Genomic DNA, 15,917 nt, shown 5'->3' with positions numbered 1-15,917 from the left:
CGTGGAAAGGCCATGGAATTCTAAGTTTGAAATAAAACTCAACTCTCATGATATGATAAAAGTATAAATGAACTCGATACCTGTTTGACATATTGATCAATATCTTTACCAAAGGATGTAGAAGTGTACAGTTCAGTCGGTTTCAGCCCTTTGTCTGCGTTCGGGTTCCGATTGGTCGCTAATTCACATTTCTCGAAAATGCAAACGAGAAGGGGGAAGAGTGGATGACTGAAAAGAAGAAGACATATGAGAATCAGAGAACATTGTTGGTAGGAAGTCGCAAAAACTTACACACGAAAATGGTGAAAATAAGAATATTTTTAGGCTTGGAGAAATTTTTTGGATATTCGTATAAAAAACGTCTACGCCAATTGAACTCTAGTAGTAAAGCACAAGATGATGCCCCTATTTAGTGTAGACTGGAGTCGTTTATAATGTGTTTAATACAGTAGTATAGGCGTTATATGATAATACGATTATTGTTACGGGATTTAGTTTGTATAAACGACTGGAAGAATCCGGTGTTCCGGCCTTTTAGATTCCCCGGCTAGCTACGCAGAAACTTGCGTAGCGAGAAAACAATTTATCAACCAACAACAAGCTCTCAAAACAAAATCAACTCAAATGAAACATTTTAACACACAAATCCACACACATTTTTTTTTTCAAGATTTTTTTTGAGCGGGAAAAAATTATAATCGCAATATTGACACTTTTCTTTTGTTTGGAGTTAGTGCACCAAAATTGTCTCCTCCATTACCTTTTGCTTTATTTCTACTATGTTCGAATTTGTCGTCTAGCTTGCTAGACTATATTTAGTGTAACCTGGATGGCCGATGCTAAATTGTCTCAAGCAAGTTTTCATAAGAAGGTTTTGAAAAGAGAACACGGGCTAGTAAAGCCTTCAAACTGCTAAAAGTTATCTCCGAAGAAAAAGTAAGCACCGCAAAAAAAGGTCAAAGTGAAATAGCAACTCACACTTTTTCATAAGGTCATCTCTCTAAATACTACAAATTCCTGAAGGACGACTTCACCTTAGATAGATAGGCAAAAAGCACTCTATGACGTAATAAGATTGCGTCATTACTTGGAGTGTGTCAGCTTTATATAGAAATTGGGATGGACCTTGGCTTAATATAGTGTACAATACTTCAATCACTTGCTTGTCAAAACATTTTTGGCAGTATTTTGTTCAAAGTGTGGCAAAACTTCTTCAATAGTTTAAAAATAAAACACAAAACACCAAAAATTTAGTTACACATTCTTTTTTTTACTAGAACCCAGTTTATAAGAACATTGAGGCTGAAATTCGTCGAAAAATTAAGAACATCGTAAGAACATGCCCAGCCTCAGTTTGGAAAAAAATGACAAGAAACTACAATTTTTTCCTCTTTTCAGCAGTTTTAACCGAACTTAGGCATGGATTTTTTAAAATTGAGAGTCAAATATTGTCCAAATTGATGGTGTAAATTGGCTGTAAATGACACCTTTAGTATGCTTTGAGTATAAATTAGCACTAAAATTTCCTCTCTGGGGTTTATATAAAAGCTACAATTATATAAAATTGGATCAAATCCAATTTCTTAAAGTGCAATCTTTAGTTGCGGGTAGCCCTACAATGCTGGACAAAAGGTTTGTAGACTTCTGCAATATTTGCAAAATACTTCAATATCGATCAAAAACAAGTTCCCAAGAGGCTCTGGGTGCTTTCCAAACCCATTCAAAGCTGTTCAATGAGAGTTGTTTTTTCCTTTAGAACTCTCGCCAGAAAAAAACACAGGTAAAAATATATTTGGTATTTAGACCCTCGTCAGATATCAGATCTACAAATTATTTTGAAGTGTTGGTACGTGCGTGTAATATCATACGCTTATGTTGATGAAGTAAAAATATTTTCATATTTACAGGGAAATTATGATATCTATAAAATTTCTACGTTAAAACGTACTAAAATACTTGAATTGTATGTACAATCAAGGTCATAATATTTGAGAAAAAAGGGAAATCCACCGGGAAGTTTTGAAACCACAACTGATTTGCAAGTGCTCTAAATTAAAGGGTAGATTTTGAACTCAGAGTTTTAACATAAGACTTAAGACGTAAGAAAGTTCAAAAATAGTCCAATAAGGCTCAGAATATAGCCTGGAAGTCTGCCAACCCCTCCCAAATTGAAATATTCGATTAATTTAAAGAGATAGCTCAAAATCAACTTTCTCGTCGGAACTTTAAATCTTGAAAAGCGTTAAAATAACCAAAATTCTCAATATATTTCAACCATGCTTGTATATTATCATAAAAACGGGTAAGTCGAAAACTGATTATCAAAATATTTAAATAGTAAAAGAAATGGCTTTTCTCAAAACATGTCAAACATTTCCGTTTATTTTCAACATGAGCTTTAGGAGCTCCTGTGGGACGAGAAGTTCTCAAAAAATCATCATCCGAAAACAATTATCCTCTTTTACCTGGATGTTTCAGTTTCAGACAAATGATTAATTGCTTCCATTATCCAAAAAGAAAATAACTTTAACTGACAAACACGTCCGGTATTTCAAAGTGTCAACTCGAATCGGATGTTTTGGATGAGGGGACAATGAATAATTATAGAACACCGTATTTGGTCTTACTTCTTATAAATTAATCTGATTGTAATTATAATGAAATTTAATCAAATGGTCATTATAAGGTAAACAAACAAATCTTATAAATAGAAATTTAACGACCGTAGTCTGGTTTTACGCTTTTTGATAATATTTTATTCTTATACTCTTATAGGAACATAAGAATATATTCTAGTCAACACCTAAGAACAAATTTAGAATAGACTTAAAAATGTCAGAAGTGGCTGAGTATATTCTACAATAACGCTAACCCGACAATAGGTTTTTAAATAGATGAAACCGTTTAACAGTTTTTTGCCCGGGATAAATGCCCTTGGAATAAGAACAATAGAGAGTCAAGTCTTTATTGGAACTAATTTTCGCGGGAACTAATTTTCGCGGTCGAAAAAAAAAATCCGAAAAATAGCATTTCGCGGGTTTTAATTTTCGCGGTTTTTTCCATTCTGGAATTTTCGCGGGTTTTAATATTCGCGGTTTTGCCCTTTTTTGGACAAATTTCTTTCATTTTCCTAGGGATTTTTCAAATTTTTCGATAAAATTGGAAAAAAATTGTATTTCGCGGGAATTAATTTTCGCGGTTTTCAACTCTCAAAATTTTTCGCGGGATCAAATTTTCGCGATTTTGACGAAAAACCGCGAAAAACGCTAAAATTAAAACCCGCGAAAATTAGTTCCAATAAGGTAATACGTTTCTCGGATTATAACTTACAATATTGATGCATAAAATTCTCGAAACTAGCAATTGAATAGTCAATTTTGTATATAATTTTCGCAAAATGAGCTCAGCGCATGTCGAAGTAATCTGTTCGTAATCATGACAACACTTATGTTCAATGTAGCAAACAGTCAACGCTCTCTAATTCAATTTTCAAGGAGAATTGGGTTTTCAACAATAAGGGAGCGTTTCCAATAGTAGAGCGCCGTTTACGAGAGTTTCTTATCGACAGTGACTTTCAATATTATCGAATATGGATCGTTTCGAATAGTCAAACCAGAGAGCATCAAAACTTAACATGACCATGTTCTTATAGAGGAACGAAATGGCACAACATGAGAATTATATTTTACGTGGGCACAACATCGCATTTTTTGGTTTTTAATGGTGCACATTATCTCTCAAACGACTGACTTCACAGGAAGCGCATAAGAGCGATGCTATCTCAAGTATTTTCCTAGATTTTCTGGAATGTTTAAATATAGGCACTCAAATTGAAAGGACCTAACCAAGGTGATTTTATAAAAATTTAATTTTATGAAATCATTTTTATAATTGTTATGAATTTTATAAATAAATACGAATGATACTAACACTTTACCCCAGGAGAAAGCGAAGATCGACTTTTTAGTAGACACTGATTGACGCATTCACAGGTAATAAAAACCCTCAATTGCATTCAATAAGTGGTTTTTCGCAAGTTTCAATGCGAAAGTGTTTTTACCGCACATTTACTCCACAAACCTAACTAACCTAGACAACCGACAAAATTGTGTGATAGCCAGCCATCGGTTGTCATTTTAAAAGTCTTGGGCAATCGAATTTAGAAGTAGTAGAGGTAAAAATTCAATAGAAGATAAAAGAGAGTAGAGGATATCAATGATATGGGACAGAGAAAGATTCCAGGAGAATCATTAATCAAACATTCGAAAGATGATATTGTGCACTTTAGAAATGATCAGCTTTACTAAGCTCAAAGGGTACTAAGGTACATTTATTCACCCTTTAGATAAGGCTATCACTAACTTTCTGGCGATAGCTATGGAGGAGGCTTCGATAACAGCCTGGTATCTCAATGGACTGTGCTCAAATCCCAGAGATGCCAAAGAAGCATGGCGATAGATTTTCTTATTTCACTGATATGTCACTCAGTATAAACTCAGTATAGAAGTCATGAGCGTTACATGGACATTGAAAAAACGTTAATACACAGGTTGCAAAATTAAAGTCTGAAAACAAATCACCTTTTTACTCGAAATTCTTATGTGCTTGTTACATGACATTTATTTCTGATTGGTTCGCAAGTAACATGGGAATAAAATCACGTGGACTTTTTCGAATAATCACATGTTTTGACTGCATTGATATGATTTTGCAACCCGTGTATTGATTACTTACTTGTACAGTTCATCTTTATCTTTCTTCAAAATGGCGTCAAGTTCTTCTTGCGTTTGGTGCATTGCCTCTCTGTGGCCAGGAAAGACTGGTAATGTATTGGTTCGATCATCACATTCTGGTGGAGGGATCTGGGGGCTAGCACCATCAACTGATTGTAAGCCATCATAATGTGATGTGTATGTTCCAGGCACCTGGAAATAAAGGATTGAATATAGATTATTGATTATCGAAGGAAATGAAAGCCAGCTGAAAAACATTATCGAAGGAAATGAAAGCCAGCTGAAAAACACCATTCTATCACGAGAGAACATTTGGATCAACAAACTAAAAACCTTAAAACCCAAGGATTTAAACCAAGAACTCAATTTGATAGCGCCTTAAGTCTGTGTTTACACGTCCATTTTTTCCAGATCACTTACAGACGGCTCATAAATATACGTCACAAAAAAGCGTTTATTTGACGTCAAAAAATTTGAATTTTTTTAGCTAGAAATATACCTTGAAAACGGCCCTGGCCGAAACATGTTGGAAATTTCTAGCATCTAATGGTATTTTTATCTCGATCCTCCGTCCGATATATAGATTATTGATTATTGATATAATTGGAAAGTGCAGGTTACAGGTCACATGTTACAGGTTACAGGTCACAAATCATTACAGATACACCGGATATAATAGTTGTAATTTAGCAGGAAAGAATTTAATCAATTATTTCGTTTTGAAAACTCGTAACGAGAATCCTGATACAGGGCATTTGCTCAGGAAGGGAAATTTTGAAGTGCAATTTCGAAAAATTCATTTTCTTTGAAATTCACAAAGATTCTATTTCCATTTTCGAGATCGAGAAAATCCACGTCTAAAATATACACTTTAATTAAACCAATAAGTCCACGTCAAGAAGCTTCAGCTTAATAAATCTTTAAGATATTGCACGCATTTATCATATTCTTGCCGCAGTGCAGATCGAATTAAGACCAGTGTATTATTGGAATGGGAGCACATCAACGTCCTTTGGAGTTTAGTGAAAAGACGGGCTAAACCTTCAAGAGCTGGATTTTAGTAATTATTACTTATTTGAAATAAATATAATCAATGTCTGTAGTGTAGCTCTTATGAATTTTTTTCATTTCGTTTTTTATCAGGGAATATTCATCCACCGAAATCAAGTATGAAAATAAAAAATTGATACTTGGACTTTCAAGAAATAAAAAGTTGTTGAAGAATCTCGATTTTTAGAATGTAAACTAAAGTAAGAGTTGGTATATTTAAAATTGGCTAAATTCTATAAAACACCCCTATACAACCGCTGGTACCCCAGTCCCACTGAGAAATTTGGCAAAAATTTTTTCCCCGGTGGACAGAGTACCCTACAATTTCAGCTCCATTGAGAAATTGACTTTGATTTCATCCCCATTTGTGATTCAATGAAAAGGTTTGCTGTTAAAAACCATCCTTAGTGAATATTTTAAGGTCGGAAACAAAAGAAACTCTATACCCATTGGAATTTCGATAGAAATTTTTATCCCCACTGTGGGGAAAAGTTCCACCGGGGCTGTGAGACAGGGTTGTAATGAAAAAGTTTGGACCTCTATTGTGTTACACATTATTTTTTGTGATCAAGAATGAAGTCCCAAATTTTGAAAGGATATAAAATTTCATGCAAAATAGCTACGTGCAAAATTCGTTATAAATCTACTAGAAAAACACTTCATTATTGGGGACTTTAGGGCTTTAAAGGTGTAAATCTCTAGCAAATTGTACTCGAAACTTCCGATAGAAATTAGGTAACAAGTTTTAGAAGAAAAAAAGAGCGGTAAAAGGCGTTACTGTGAATTTTTTTTCTCGAAATACGTTAAGAACAATACAACATAATAACACGATCAAGTAAAAAGGTTAGAATGTTAAGCGTGTTGATGTTGCAGGGCTAAGAAAAAAAGTCCTTTCAAAACAACCATGTGATTTTTATGTTAAAGAATCTTTGTAGATTTTCTTACAAGCCTAGGTTTCGCCTTTCAAATTGAAAAACAAACAGATTAATTATACATTTAGAACTTTTAAGACCAGATTTCTGAAAATGGTAGCTTTTTAGAAGGCTGAACACTTAAATGTAAAATTCTTTCCCTAGACTGGATGGATCAACACTTATTCGAACTGAAGTGAATTTTACGGTGCAAATATTTTAAGTTAAAGAAAATATTCAATGTCAATTTAAAACGACTAAGGTACTAACTACTTCAGAATATAGGTCTTAGATTCAAGATAGAGTATTGTATATGATTTAAAAGGTTCAAAAATTTAAAGTTTCATAAATCTGAAAGATTAATTTAAGAAAATCTTAACAGAACCCTTAACAATGGAGTTGATTTTTCAATCGAAAATTTTCGAAGCTAAAACACAAAACAATTAAAATTTTAAAATTTGTGATATTAATAAATAGTAAATAATAATTAGATTTTAAACATAGTTTTACTACTCTTAAAAAAAGCGAAATTTTAAGAACATCAACAACTGAGTGATACCCCTCACTCTTAGCTATATAATATACTATAACGTTTCTAAAGTGAGTGAATTTACAACAAGTCATATAGAAAGCTTGTATATAGTTATATTTCACTGAAGCGTCAATTAAACCTGTCGAAATGTGACAGCCATCTAAGACTAATAAATATTATATACTTATGGAAGACAATACATACATATTGAAAAAGTACAGCGCAAGAAGGAAACAATATTTCAAAACAAAAATCTTAGCAGGAAAATTTTTATCAATATTTTTGAAAAATTTCGCCTGGTACACATTCATCAAAGCAGAAATATTTCCTCCCAGAAAGTAAAAAAAAAATGAAAAGAATCAAACAATCAAACAAAATTTTTATGGAGTTTAAAAAAAAATGAAATAACATATTACCCTAACGTCCATTTAAGATTAGTTTATGTCCGCCAGTTGTTGACAGGTCGAGTTGACAGTCGACTGATGGCTTTGGCATGCAGAGAAAAAATTAATTGAAAGCGAAGACAACCCTTTGACTTGACTTTAATTCCCCCTGATAAAGATTGTGCTATCACTGCTATAAATTTCCCCCCCTTTTTCTTATCTAAAAAAAGAGAAGTTATTAAAAATGATAAAGCATTTGTCAGAAAAACAACAACAATGAGAAACAATGACAAAAAAAAACGTTTCGAAATAAGAACTCTTGTTTTTTTGAACTTATTTTATTGTTTTTTATTCTTTTTTCTTATTTGTTACTAATCTTTTCGATACATGGTCCATTCTGAATGTGATATGAACATAGAATGGACGCTTGTAACAAAACCGATATGAAATTTAAGAGTTTTTTTCATCCATGACTATTTTGTTTACTATAGATGACCTTATTTTTTGTTTAGTCAGTTTAAATTTCATTTTATTCAAAAAAAAAATTATAAAAGAGAACACTAAAAATCACTGGCAAAAAATATAAAGTTTAAAAAGTAAACCCCCCCCTTTCGTCAACTATTTTTTTGGTAATAAATTATCACGATGACAAATAATGACAAAAGACAATAGAGCATTGTTTAGATAACAATAGCCGAACAAAGAAACATTAAAAATAGAATTAATTCTCAGTATCAATAGAAATAAGAAAAATGTCAACACCTACTTATCACGCGAAAAAAATAACGTATTATCCTTTGTAAGAAATATTCTTATAAGCAGATCTTAACTCATGAACATCCTTCTAGTTTTTCGAAATTAATACGGGACTGTGAACCTTAAGTTCGTACAAATTCAATGGTTCAAAAGCAATCTAGCCCACGATTTCCAATTAAATATTGTTTTAAACCATGATAAGTTTTGTATTAAAAACAAAAAGAAACAACTCTTTTACTTTAAAGGTCAAAAGAAATTTGAATACTAAATTCGACACATATGAAACTGATTTACACTGATTCAAAAAAAAACCCGTCCAAGTTGTCATGGTAACCTAACCCCAGACATAATCCTTTAAGCCGGACACTTATTACAGCTTTGAAAGTGTCAAACCTTAAGAATTTACTCGCAAGTTTTAGGAAGATTGTTATAACTAGGCCTTTATATATACCAGGGTCAAGTTTTCTAGCTTGTGGGAATAATAAATGTTTATCTGGAAAATTTCATTAGAGAGATAAATTCCCAAAATATTAATTGAAATTCATAGAACACAACAAAGACAAAAATAAAACTAAATAGAAGAACACAAATAGAAGAAAATGACATTTCTCTAAAGCAAATCCATAAAGAATATACACACAAAAACACAAATAACAAACATATTTTTTAATGTCAATGTCTGCGACCATGTTTTTGTAATTAGCAAACATTTAAATGTTTGTGCGTTTTATAGAATTAGTCAAATTGATTTGAGGAATTGATTACGCCTGATAAAGCTTGATTCAAGCTAGAAATTATCAAAAGCAATTTTGCCAGATACAGATCAAGATGTTTAATCAGTGAACGAGACAAATTTTTAGCTTGAAAATTGAAAGAAATATTTGGGTGAGATTGAGATTAACGATTATCTATAGACATTAAGCAATTAGGATACCTTTAGGTTTTTAAACATTATTGACCCAATTGGCTATTGTTCAATTTTCAAGGAATTTTGCAATTTAGATTCAAGTGATTTTGTTGTCAGGTGTGAAATCTTTGGAATGTATCTACAAAAGTGTCAAATTTGTTGTATTCCCAGGCGTTAGAACAGCATTCACAGAAATGATCCATTAAAATTACATTAAAAGGGCTTAAAACTGAGTCATCTTCAAGCTGAAATCAGTGTGAATAGGCTGGGGAAAATTTAACCTGGGTAAAGATAAAGAATGGGTAAGAATGGGTCAGTCCTCCAGATTCTAAACTAGGGCAATATATAATGACATTTTTTAAGAATCAGTAAAACTCATATACATCATAACATTTCATAAATGAAAAATTGTTTTCAGAATAATGTTTCAAATTCTTAAAAAATGAAACAGAAGCATAGAGAGAGCAAAAAAAAACGTTAAGATTGAATAACTGATGTTTAAGCCTGTCTAAGCATGGATACTTGTCGTATAAGATGTCTCCATACAAAACAATAGAGCTTTGTGTCTTATGATAGAGGGGTGCGAAATCATTCTTTTTCAGCGTCAGTGAAGCCTTAGAATTCGTATTCCACCTTTTTTAAGACATCTTAAGAACCCTGAGCTTAACAAATTAGATACAGTAAAACATTATTTCCGCTGAGAAAACTTCTTGAAACAATATTGATATCTTCAAGAAAAAGATATATAGAGAGAAAGGACCTTAAGCTAGAGACAGGCTCGTTAACTTGACTAGAGATTAATAAAATAGCAAGTTAGAAATTTATACGACTTAGCAAATGTAAAGAGGATTTTTAAAGATTTTAAGAAATTTTGTTGCAGTATCAACATTGTGAATTTTTGCCTCATTTGAAAAAATTTAATCTTCTTGACCAACTTGTTTTGTTAGAAAAATTATTTATAAGAAATAACTTGACGAGTATAAATTTCAAAACAGTGTCCCGCTAGCCATCAAGTGCATGCCGGGAGTTTATGGTATATACTAAAAAAATCGGTAAAAAATGTTTCTACCCACCGAGGAACTATACTCGAATTTTTTTTGACCTATTTCATACATAGTTTAAATATTATATATTTTTGTGTCTTGTTATTCATGATGTATTAATTGTTCTGTCATTTTATACTTTGTATAATTTACATCGATGACAGATTTTATGATTCCGAAAAATAAAATCAAAAAAGTAGGTAAATAAAAACGTTTGTTCTAGGTACCTAGGTAACTGAACCTAAGTATTATCTAAGCCATTTCTGAAATATCACCAACACATCACAACAGTTTAAGATGAACAATGCTAAGCCTGAGCTGAATTTCAAGTAATTTCAGGGTCAAAATAGTGTAAATAAGGTGAAAAAACCTAAAATATCTCGATTTTTCTCCAAGAATAAGAACAAGACATGAACAAATTCAAGGCTCAAAGTGTCAAAAAATAAGAAAATAAGCCGAGCCTCAACTAAGATTTAATTTTTCTTATGAAAAAGTGTGTAATTCAGCACTACAATCCGTGCCATAATATATTTGCACTTTTGGCTAATTTACCATTTTTCGAAAATTGAAGTTCGAGCGAGAATGTCAATTTCAGGCCCTCAACTTGATTTCATCGATTATTTCGATCTGGGAGGGATTTATGTGTTTCTAGGCTATATTTCAAGGCCTACTGGACCATTTTTAAACTTTCCTCACAAAGCTCCTAAGTCTTAAGCGTTAAAACTCCGAGTTAAAACTCTACCCTTCGAACCTACTTTAGAGCACTTACAAATCGATTGTGGTTTCAAAACACCCCGTTGAATTTCCCTTTTGTGTTAAGTATTTTGTCCCTGATTGTAGCTGTAGCATGGATGGATAGCTGGTCAATCTTAGTTTGGTTGTACATACCGGATGTATTAGAAATAGACTACTCGTGGCTACTCATGCTATATGTAGCCATATCGGGTAGCTATTTTGGTTCGTTCTTAAACGCCCGGGGGGGTACTACCCTTGTCGACCAACGGGGGTGCTCCGCTGAGGTTCGAAAAATGGACCCTACGTGGGACTCGAAATTTGCGAAAAAAGGACCCTGAAATTTTCTACTTTTTCCCCAAATTTTCCAAAAATAGGCACCCTACGAGGGACTGATTTTTCTATTTTGGTGTTTTGCCACCCCCTACCTGGGACTCGTGGAGGTTAAAAAAGGTACCCTGACCAGCGGATCATCCCCGTAACCCATCTTGCCCTAGTACCCCCCCGGGCTTAAACGTACTTTACATTCTAACTATAAAGACTCGGGAGACTGACCTCGCAAAACGAGAGTGATCTTATTTCATGTTTACTTTTTAGTTTAAAGTCAAACTTTTTAGTCTTAAGGAACACAATAAAAACTGAAACACAAAAGTGTAAGGTAACATGAGGAGAAAAATGTAATTCGGATCTTACAGTGTAGGAATTGACACCTAATTTGCCAAAAAGTGAATTTTGACGTTTTCTTGTTTTGATTTCTTTATTAAATGAGCCTTCTTTGTACTTTTTTAAGCGCGCGTGACATTTTTGTAAAAATTAAAATAAATATCTTTTTGAAATTTGTGGAGTGTTAAAAGCCGGGTGATGCACGCTACAGTATTTTACGGTGTTTTCTTAAAGCCCTTCCGAACATAGTATTGCAGTAGTGAGAGATAAAAGGGACTAAAATCATTAATGTTTGTTTTGACTGTAAATAATCCTATGGGCCGTAGCATCAAAAGGGGAGTTTGACTAAGTCAAAAAGATTAGCTTCGATGCCGTGAATTTAGACATTTATCGACATTTACGTAAGGTTAGCTTGAATCAGCCACCACATAGATTTTCTTTAACATAGTCACGCCCAAACATCCTTCTCGATGAAACCCTCTTAGTTATTTAAGCGCAAGGGTTGATAAGTATGAATGATAAAGTCTTCATGTAAGGCATTCATGGCAATAATATGATAATGGAATTCGGCAATTAAATTCATAAAAAAATCAGGCTAGTTGGCGTCGCCACAGAGCGCCAACGAGATCGTTACTTTAAGCGAAACCAAAGCTAAGTAGTAGATGTAGTATACAAAAATACATTAATTACAATTTTCAGATTACTATGTGGTACTTGTCAAAAGAGCCCGCTAATTTTCTTTTCCTTTAACCGTAAATAGAGGCACTTCGAGCACAATAACTATAGAATACTTTTATTTATAATTAGAATATTACTCCACCGTTTAGAAATTCTTTGAAGTGAGCGAGCGAATGCTGAATCACTGAGCATTGCGATCGTTCATATGTTCTGTTCCCAGACTAGAGTACAGTATGGTTTTAACATCTAAAGAACTATCCGATAAACTGCAAAGCCCATTATCAGCGCCACCCTGCGAATTTTGAATTGGGTCATACACAGGTTTGGTCAAAAGTATGACCATGAGAACAGGTATACTACACAATTTAATGGTTACGATATTAGTTCCCGTAGGTAAAATATTGGAAGGTAACATGGACAACCTTTTAAAAAAGGCGCTTATATTTTATACAGCTCTGCTGATATGCTATATCTAAGATTCGATATGCTCACAACTGAAGGATTAAATCGAAAAATTCATTTCCTCAAGAGACTAAACCTTTCTATTACTGGTTAATATGTTTTCAGCCACATTATAAAAATCAATAAACTACCGCATTTTGAACGTTAATCCGTAATAAATCTTCACTTGTTGATAACTTATCATCAAACTTTTTGACAAAAATCCTTCTTTCACCGACAGAAGTGACAAAATGTTGACAGCGTGTCAATTTCTTCTACTTTAAGCGTGTAGACTACTATAGTGTTTTATAAAGATGTTAGCAAGTCAAAAGTAAGTCATCAGTCTAAGGCAGTAGTCTTGAAAAGGCAGAGAGACCTAAGGTTTTAAAAGGCTTGACTTTCTAAACTTAGTAAGATGTTACGCGTAGAAATATATCTAGAATTTATGAAGAAATTAGATAGTTTTGATGCAAGTAGAAAGTAGGCCTAGTATCACTCAAGGCAGTTGTCAAAGGCAGAATGGTTCAAAGGTTTGAAAAGGGGAAAGGCTGGAAAAGGCTTAATTAGATGAGTACTTTCAATCAACTAAACAAGAGCTATTGAACTAAGTATTTCAAGTGTGGCTCATCTTTTACATGAACGAACCTGATTTCCGAAAGCTTTGGTTTACCATTAAGATTAAAACATTTAAAGATGTGGTTTAAATATTGGACTTGAAGTTTGATTTTTGCTTACAGAGTTCTCAAGCTTTGGTTTGTAAAAATTGATGTTCGTGACGTAATATATGAAACCTTTTATGGAAAGAAATTGCTGAGTGGAATAAGTATTAAATAGGAGATTCTAAGCGGAGGATACAGATCCGATTGTTCAAAGAAATTCTGATAGTATACTAATAATATAGATTAAGCGCAAAAAAAGTGAAAAATATGAAAAAGGCGAATTGACAAAAAGGCAACACCTACCATGTTATTGTTAGCGATATCACTTGCTTTCCAACTCAGCATTTTGACAACCATTTTGTCTTGTTAAACGTCAGTTTATCAGTGGCTTTAATGAATATTCAAAACCAAAAAAATTGTCAATTTACGCCCGTCAGTTTCTGGAAAAAGCAAAGTCAGGAGAAGAAGAATTCCAACAAGAAAACAACTTGTAAAGCCAAATAAGAGTATCCAATACGAATTAAAATCTCCAAACTCAAATCTCCACAAACTTTAAGCAGCAAGACAGATATTTAATTTGAATGTTTGTTTATCTGAAAGTTAGTAGAAAATTAGAAGATAAAAAAAGCAGTTTCGTTTTTGATCAAGATAACATATCTGACTGCACTGTTTACCATTTGTCAATTAAACTGCCATCTTTTAAAAAATAGGACAATATGATACTATACTTAGCCGCAAACGAGCCGGGAATAAATTTAATTTATTTATTGCTACTATTTTTCCGGAACAAGATTGGACAAAAAATAATTATTAAAAGTAATTGTAACGACTTTGTTGTTTATGGCCGTAGGCCTGGAATAATTTTTAGTCGCTCTCGTATACTCTTTTACCCGCTGTCTCTGTCCACAAAACTCGGCATTCTAACCATCAACTGTCAATAAAATACCACTAATTCTAATTAAATCAAACGCTCTCATTAAGAGTTTTATGCGAGTGAAAAAGAGAAGAGGTAACAATATAACATTCTTTAATAACCCCCTGTTCTTTTCATAAAGGAAACTTAAAGACACAACATTATTTAAGTAGATTCAATCCTAAGAGGAAATCTGTATTGATCTTATAAAATTTCTAAGGATAAAGATTAATTTCACTGATCTTAAAATTTGCCAATTTTTTATGCAATGCTTTTTAAAAGGTAGGCATACTCTGAATGAAGTAGCGATCAATTACCAACAAATTTAAGCCGGCGTTTTTCATAATTATCCTGTTGTAAAAATAGTTCCATTACTCCATTACACATCATTTGCAAGGACTATTGTTTTGGTATTAGACACGCATGCGCTGTAGATAAGTGGAATAAGATACAATCCAACGTTTAAATACGTCCATATGACATTCATGTTAGGTCCATACAACGTTTGGTGAACGGTTAACAATCTTATGTGTCGACTAGGATCGTGATAAACACAAAGACTAGGTTTTACAACATGAACAATCGAATGAGAAAAGGGTAAAAAGACCAGCTTAATCATCAAGTCATTGAATTTTGTTCCTTTTCCTCTTAAGTAACGAAACACAAAAGGGTAAAATTTTATTATTGTGGTAGAAATTCTGACAAAAAGTTTGACATGTGACAAACACTAATTTTTCCATTCAAGTATCTTGTGAGGCATCAAACTGTCAAAAATCGGATTTACGTCTTGAAGAATGACGCATATATACGTCACTATCCTAACGTCATTGGGAAAGATAACTATTTCAATATCTGTCAGAAAGTCGAACGTATCAAGATCTCAAATAAGGACAAGCTATTTGACGGCATTGAATCGAAAAAATGGATCGAAATGTTGACGAGAAACAATATGTTTTTGAAAAAGCTGTAATAAACATTAAAACTCAGAAGTCTTGATTTTTCTTTTTTTGTCCATTCAATTAAAACACGATTCTTCAATGTTTGGCATAACACATACTGTATAACATAGCATACATAGTGAAATAAATATCAAAAAGAAAATTCGAAAAGATTTGAGCGAAATATCGTGAAATGTCAAACCTAAAATTGTTGGCTACACGCTTTTTTTTAATAAGAATACACTTTATAAGAATGTCCATGATGAAAATAGCCAAAAAATTAAGAATATGGTAAGAATATCACCATCATGGAATTTAGCAACTGAACCTAAGAATTCCATTTTTAATGCATTTTAACCTGTAGATTGCCAGTTTCGATCTTAACCCAAGAATACCAAAAAGTTAAGAATATCCATGATGAAATGAAAAAAAACCATTCTTATAAAAAAAAGCGTGTAGATCAGGCATGGAATCATAATTCTGTAGATAGAAAAGCGAAACACTCACTTTGATTAAACACCTTAAACAAAACGTGTAGCCAAAGAAAATGCTGTCAGAAAAATTATGCATGATAATTT

At 32.9% G+C, this 15,917-nt stretch overlaps 1 protein-coding gene across 3 annotated transcripts in view; it reads right to left on the bottom strand.

The window, feature by feature from the left end:
• Window positions 1-15,917, bottom strand: part of LOC136814264 (homeobox protein Meis1-like) — a 55,361-nt gene that overhangs the window by 23,819 nt on the left and 15,625 nt on the right. The window contains exons 1-3 of one of the 3 annotated variants that reach the window (XM_067070781.1): window positions 13,792-14,078; window positions 4,735-4,925; window positions 81-228 (exon numbers count right to left, since the gene is read on the bottom strand). In XM_067070781.1, the coding sequence (XP_066926882.1) occupies window positions 81-228; window positions 4,735-4,925; window positions 13,792-13,845 (393 nt within the window). In that variant the 5' untranslated portion in view covers window positions 13,846-14,078. Of the gene's footprint in view, window positions 1-80; window positions 229-4,734; window positions 4,926-7,642; window positions 7,824-13,791; window positions 14,079-15,917 lie in introns of those variants that run through there. The other 2 variants (XM_067070782.1, XM_067070783.1) reach the window with 2 other exon arrangements.

This window comes from Clytia hemisphaerica, unplaced genomic scaffold (genome assembly GCF_902728285.1).
Source record: "Clytia hemisphaerica strain Z4C2 unplaced genomic scaffold, Clytia hemisphaerica genome assembly, whole genome shotgun sequence".
Taxonomy (NCBI): domain Eukaryota; kingdom Metazoa; phylum Cnidaria; class Hydrozoa; order Leptothecata; family Clytiidae; genus Clytia; species Clytia hemisphaerica.
Note: the sequence above shows the minus strand (reverse complement) of the source record. Positions and strands in the feature narration are given on the sequence as shown.